General features: G+C 38.1%; 1 protein-coding gene across 1 annotated transcript in view; it reads left to right on the top strand.

Annotated features, from left to right (window-relative positions):
• The window catches only part of LOC144958821 (uncharacterized), a 10,682-nt gene extending 3,958 nt beyond the window's left edge, over positions 1–6,724 (top strand). The window contains exons 2-3 of the mRNA XM_078891038.1: positions 3,145–3,294; positions 5,721–6,724. Coding sequence (XP_078747164.1) covers positions 3,276–3,294; positions 5,721–6,016 — 315 coding nt within the window. The 5' untranslated portion in view covers positions 3,145–3,275 and the 3' untranslated portion in view covers positions 6,017–6,724. The remainder of the gene's footprint in view (positions 1–3,144; positions 3,295–5,720) is intronic.
• Positions 6,725–7,152: the final 428 nt, after the last annotated feature.

Raw genomic sequence — 7,152 nt, 5'->3', positions numbered from 1 at the left:
ATTTGCCATCTTCAGGACTGAGTTGTTTTGTTGACTCTTGTTTTGTGGAGTCAACAAAACAACTCAGTCCTGAAGATGGCAAATTAAGCCTGAAACATTGATGTAGACTGCCCCAAACATTGTGGTAAATATTTTAAATAATAATTCGCTCCATTACTACATGTCGAGCACTTTTCGTACCATATTTGTATCAAACACGATTCAATATATATATATATATATATATATATATATATATATATATATATATATATATATATATATAGATAGATAGATAGATAGATAGTTCGAAGTTGGCGTCACTCAGGTCTTTGTTATTGTTTTTTGCCATCCGCATTTATGAGTAATGCTCACTATTAACCAGACTATAAACGATCATGGTTACTCACAGTTTTGTGTGTTGGTCCGTTATACTTCCGGATGGCAATGTTGTGAAATTCTTAGCCAAGCGCATACTATCTATACAGACACACACCTACATACAAACACGAATATTATGTATGGAGTATCTTTGTGTATTACATGTTGAAATATAATTGAAAAGTTGTTTTCCAAAATCTCCCTAATTCCCTTTTTCCCATTTTGAGATATTGAGGATTATTTCCCCTGAAATTTCTCATTCCGTCTATTATTTTATCATATTTAAACTTCAAATTCGCACAAACCTAGGGGAAATTCTTGTGTAATTGATGCTTAAAATTAAATTTATATTTCAATTTATCTGCTGGATGGAAAATCTCAAAAAGTAGAAAAATGGACTTCTTGAGTATTGTATTGAATACGTGTGTGTGTGTGTGTGTGCGTGTGTGTGTGTGTGTGTGTGTATGTGTGTGTATGTGTATGTGTATGTGTATGTGTGTGTGTGTGCGTGTGTTTGTGTATGTGTATGTGTGTGTATGTGTATGTGTGTGTGTATGTGTATGTGTGTGCGTGTGTGTGTGCATGTGTGTGCGTGTGCGTGTGTGTGTGTGCGTGTGTGTATGTGTGTGTGTGCGTGTGTGTGTGTGCGTGTGTGTGTATGTGTGTGTGTGTCTGTGTGTCTATGTGTGTGTATGTGTGTGTATGTGTGTGTATGTGTGTGTATGTGTGTGTATATGTGTGTGTGTGATTGTGTATGTGTGTTTGTATATGTGTGTGTGTGTGTGTGATTGTGTGTGTGTGTGATTGTGTGTGTGTATGTGTCTGTGTGTGTGTCTGTGTGTGTGTCTGTTTGTGTGTCTTTGTGTGTGTGTATGTGTGTGTGTGTGTGTGTGCGTGTAATATACACAGCATACATTTCAATTCTTCAATAGATTCACATGAATAGAATCAATGTATTTTTCGCCAAGGCCATACACGGTCTGTTCACTACATACAGAATGATGTCAACTTCGATCTATATATTATATTTTACACTGGGTATTGCTGTGGCCTTCGTAAAGTTATGGCCTGACACTGACCCTAAAATGACGTCAAATTACCAGTCTTTTGTCACAAAAGAAAACAAATCGTGAGTTGTATTCAATAGTTCAACCAATGAATTAACTTGTTTCCATGAGCTCTACTAACGACAACTCACTAGGCGGTGCAAAAAACAAATAATAACGTCAAACTGCCAGTCCGTTTGGATTTCAGTATCAGGCTATAGATAGAATGCGCTTGGCTAAGGAGTTCACAACATTGCCATCCGGAAGTCTAACGGACCAACACACAAACTCTGTGTAACCATTAATGTTTATAGTCAGGTTAATACAGTTTAGTGACAACAACTCACAAACGCGGATGGCAAAAACAATAACAAAGACCTGAGTGACGTCATCTGCATACTATCTATAGATAGAATGCGGTTGGCCAAGGAGTTCACAACATTGCCATCCGGAAGTATAACGGACCAACACACAAACTCTGTGTAACCATGAACTTTTATAGTCTGGTTAATACAGTTTAGTGAGAACAACTCACAAACGCGGATGGCAAAAACAATAACAAAGGCCTGAGTGACGTCATCTGCATACTATCTATAACATAACGATGGCTACGGTATTGCTCGGCTATGTGATATGACACCGTAGATATCGTTAACTTATAGATAGTGCACGCTTGGCTAAGAAGCTCACAACATTGCCATTCGGAAGTATAACGGACCAACACACAAAATTATGTTTAACCCTAAATGTTCATTTTCTGGTTAATACAGTTTAATGAGAATTACTCATAAACATGGATGGCAAAAAATACAATAACAAAGACCTGAGTGACGTCAACTTCAGTCTATCTATCGATTGTTCCGATTAAGCGCCAGGAGTTTTGTAGATATTGAATAAATGCGTTTGCTGTCGCCTTCAATAGGATTCAATAGTCCTCCAATAGTCACGTCCGCCCAGCAACCAGCAGTTTGGTTCTAAACAAAGAAAATCGGTACTTTTTATTCTTCATGCTGGCTAGAACCTTTCAATATGTCATATGTGATCAGAATCTATAAAAGTCAAAACATGATCCGATTTTTAATGTTTTTATCCTTTTATGCTCGTCGGAGAAATATTTCATAAGAGCGCCCGCCATTGTTCCGATAGTTTAGAGCCGGTTACTAAATTACTATCCGTCATTACGAGGGAAGTGACGTCACGTCTGTTGAACACTATTTTGTAGATATTGAATAAATGCGTTTGCTGTCACCTTCAATTCCTTGATCACGTGGTTTGAGTCAACCAAGGAACACGTCCAGCTATTTGGTCTGATGGTATGACACTCGCCTTAGGATCGGATGGTCCGGGTTTCAAACCCTGGAACTTATTGTTGTTGTTTTAACACGGCCAATTTGGTGACTAGTTCTCGCTATAACCCCTTTAACCCTCTATAGATGGAACAAATTTGACGTCACTCGGGTCTTTATTATTGCTTTTTGCCATCGGCGTTTATGAGTAATTCACACTAAACTGTATTATTCAGACTATAAACGTTCAAGGCGAAACATATGTTTCTGTTTTGGTCCGTTATACTTCCGGATGGCAATGTTGTGAGATTCTTAGCCAAGCGCATGCCATCTATTATCTGAACGTTATATGTTACAAACAATTAATTATGTTTGTTGTACGATTCATCTGGCTGACACAAGTGAGTATTTTACTAAAACGCATAACATCAATATTTATGTTTCATTTTCAGACAACGCCCGCCCTGTGTTGACATAAGGAACTGCGTTTCATTTTGAAGCAATCGAAGAGTCTCTTACTGACACATTCTGTTGTTGTAGGTCCCAGTTGGTTTCCTTCAGCCATAACGTGAAATCTGTGAAAATGGGATCGGTTCTTGGAAGTAAGTAATCACTAATTGGCTTCAATAGTCTGATGTCACGCCGCCCAGCAACGGCGGCCATCTTGGTTCTAAACAAAGAAAATCATTACTTTTTATTCTTCATGTTGTCTAGAACTTTTCATGTCTTGTGATCAGAATGTGTAAAAGTCAAAACATGATCAGATTTATAATGGGTTTTTTTTCTGTGGATACGCTTTTATGCTCGTCGGAGAAATATTTCAGAAGGGCGTCCGCCATTGTTCCGATAGTTTAGAGCCAGTTACTAAGTTACCATGCGTCATTACGAAGGAAGTGACGTCACGACTGTTGAAGCGTATTATGTAGTCAATGCATTGGTGTTGTTCCCATAGTGGGTAGCGACGTGGCCATCGTAAACTTATAGCCTGACACTGACCAAAAAATGACGTCAAAATGCCAGTCTTTGACCACAAAAGAAAACAAATCGTGAGTTGTATTCAACTGTTCAACCAATGGCACTACTTGTTTCCATGAGCACTACTATTGTCAACTCACTAGGCGGTGCAAAGACCAAATAATGACGTCAAAATGCCAGTCTTTTTGGGTTTCAGTGTCAGGCTATAACTTAACGATGGCTACAGTAATGAGCTACTGACTCATAAATTTATTATTATTATTATTATTATTATTATTATTATTATTATTATTATTATTATTATTATTATTATTATTATTATTATTATTATTATTATTATTATTATTATTATTATTATTATTATTATTATTATTATTATTGTGTATTCTACCCCCCTATTAATTCGCTCAACCCTAACACCGACTATATCCGTAGTTTACCCGGGTTACTTTTACCCCATGCCTACTTATTACATTTTTCTGAGACAAATTATAGGCATTGTATCAAATCTAATGTTTTTAGTTTTTACATGTTAACAGTAATTGAACAAAACTATCTATAAATGCTCATTCTTAATACATTTTTTCCAATTTTGAAAAACAGCAAACATCTATAAGATTTAGTGAGTTAAGGTCGAGAAACCAGTACCGTGTGGAGAGGTAATTAAAATTTTGTTTTTACCCATAAACTAAGGGACTGAAATTGGTAGATAATGAATTCACTGAAAACACATATATGAACACAATTGATGCTGTGCTGAATTAATCATAACACAATTTCAGTCGACAGCTATAAGATTGATATAAACAAGCCGTACCCTCGTTCACACAGTATTTTCCGCTAAATATGATTTTAAGTGTTGGTCACGCGATAACATGCCTACTTCTGGGTGATTGACCGAGAGAAAGGCCGAGTTTTTGGCTGATTACTTGCTTTTATCTAATATGATCGGAGTTGAGTCCATCCTTGAAACTAATGATGTTCTTGGATATTTTGGTGCCAGATTTTTACTGGTCATTATCTCGGATCCAATCACATTTCTTTTTTAAAAAAATGCAATTCCTTGTTGGTCCGTCAGTTAACATATTCACGTGTTAATATGCATAATAATGTGCGGCTATGTGGTCTAGTGGTATGGCACGGATCGGAAGGTCCTGTGTTCGAGCCTCGCTCGGCGCATAGTTGAGTCCTTGGAGAAGGCTCTTTATTCACATTCTCTCACCGTACTCAGGTGTAAAATGAGTACCTAGCCGGTAACAGGGTCGTCTCAGTAAAAAAAAATGTAATATCGTCTAACAGGACTGATGTGTTGTCCTACATGTTAAATGTTGCTGTTGGCCAGGGACCCCTTGCAAAGCGCTTTGAGCACGTTCAGTGGATATTGTGCTATATAAAAGCTCAATTTCTTTTTTTCATAATCTGAGGATAATATTACAGCCAGCATAACCTAGCTAGGATTGACGCGATGCTACACGGCGTGCTTTGAACTCCGTCGCGACGACGGCAGGTAATGAAGGTGAGCGATCTATATTCATGTTTTCGTCCAACCTACTCATCGATCACTTGATTTGTTGCTGTACAACGATTGGGCATTTTTCAATAAATGTAAACACGTTGCTGTGTTTATTAAAGTTGCAAACATGCATATGAGTCACGCTGAGCAAAATGACAAATTGTGATGTTGGATGTATCTCAAATTGTGAACACTTTTCATTATGTGGGTCATTTTGAGCACATATTCCAACGTGGCCAATGACCTCGAGCACATGGAAAGATAATATAGATCGCTCCCTTTTTGCAGAAATTTGGCATCCTTCTCGTTTCTCAGCTAGTTGTTACTTAATTCAGTGTTATAATCGGCATCCTTGCAATTTAGGCATGTTGTAAATTATATAGATGAGGTTGGGATTATGTAGGCGAGCAAAATATGTATGAGTTATTGGAAATTTTTAGAAAGAAAGGAGGGATTTGAAAAAGAATAATACTAGATACAGAATGGATGAAATTCAGATGATTATTTTTTTTCTCTTTCTTTTATTTTTCTTATTCTCAGAAAGCAACAAGAACAAAGGCCGTGTCATCCGACGACCCGATTACGGGCCGGGACAATACCCCGACTACAGCCACCATTACGGCGGTGGTGGCTATTATGACGGTGGTGGTGGTGGTGGTCATCACGGTGGCTGGGGTGGTGGTGGTGATTATGACGGCGGTGGTGGTGGTGGATGGGGAGGTGGCGGCGGTGGGGATTACGGTGGTGGTGGTGGTGGTGATTGTGGTGGAGGTGGAGGAGGTGATTGTGGTGGTGGTGGTGGAGGTGATGGTGGAGGTGGAGGTGGATGTGATTAATCTCAAGAGAAATAAATTTAACTCATTCTCTCACCCACCCCTCCCCTCTCCAACCCACCCCCAATTTTCACATTAATTTTTACCGTCAACTGGGGTAACTTTGCCTAAAGGGGAAACTTTGCCTAAAGGGGAAACTTTGCCTAAAGGGGAAACTTTGCCTAGAGGGGAGACTTTGCCTAAGGGGGACACTTTGCCTAGAGGGTAGACTTTGCCTAAAGGGGTAACTTTGTCTAAAGGGGAAACTTTGCCTAAAGGGGAAACTTTGCCTAAAGGGGAAACTTTATACCAAAGGGGAAACTTTGCCTCTTGAATTTTGGACCAACACGAGATTGTTCCGTTTTGTGGCAATCATTTCCTTTGATAAAAAGTTAAATCTTTTAACGGGACCAGTAAAATGCAACAAAGCTGAGATTAGTCAAAACGCTCTAAATTCACAGAGACGAGTTTCCCCTTGACGCAAAGTTACCCCAAATGACGGTATCTCTGTGCACCTATTAGCAGTTCTGATAGCCCAACGCAATTGTGGGCCGGATTTAACGGTGTTGTAATGGACACTAAATTACGTTTGTTTGAGAGTATGTATTTCCATTACAACAATGGGCCGATAACTCTTTGAGTTATCAGACCTGCAAATACGGCAGGATACAACAACATTCCCCCCAGACAGCTCTAAGCGACCTCAATACATTTTTATATATTTATAGATCATATATACATATATAATATATATATATATATATATATATATATATATATATATATATATATATATATTGCAGAAAGCATGGAGAAGGTCAAGATATCTAACGAGAAACGGAATTTTAAAAAATCATTAAAATCTTCAGATTTGATTATGATGAAATAAAATACAATCTTATAGAAAAATCTTACGATCTTACAAAAATGAAAAAAAAACACAATAGAAATATGAAAGGAGGGGGGGGGGGGAGGGTAGGGGTATATTTGGCAGCCTTGTTAACCCCCCTCCTTACCAACAATAGTAAAATCGTGACATTCGTTACGATGGAACCAACACTTTTACCATTCTGATTTCTTTTGTACACCACAAAATCCCAAGATTTCAAAAGATTATAGCTATAAAAACTTGACTCTGGGTTGTACAGCTTGTTTTGTGA

This window comes from Berghia stephanieae, chromosome 13 (assembly GCF_034508935.2).
Source record: "Berghia stephanieae isolate SIO BIC M18660-M18661 chromosome 13, UCSD_Bste_1.3, whole genome shotgun sequence".
Classification (NCBI taxonomy): Eukaryota; Metazoa; Mollusca; class Gastropoda; order Nudibranchia; family Aeolidiidae; genus Berghia; species Berghia stephanieae.
Note: the sequence above shows the minus strand (reverse complement) of the source record. Positions and strands in the feature narration are given on the sequence as shown.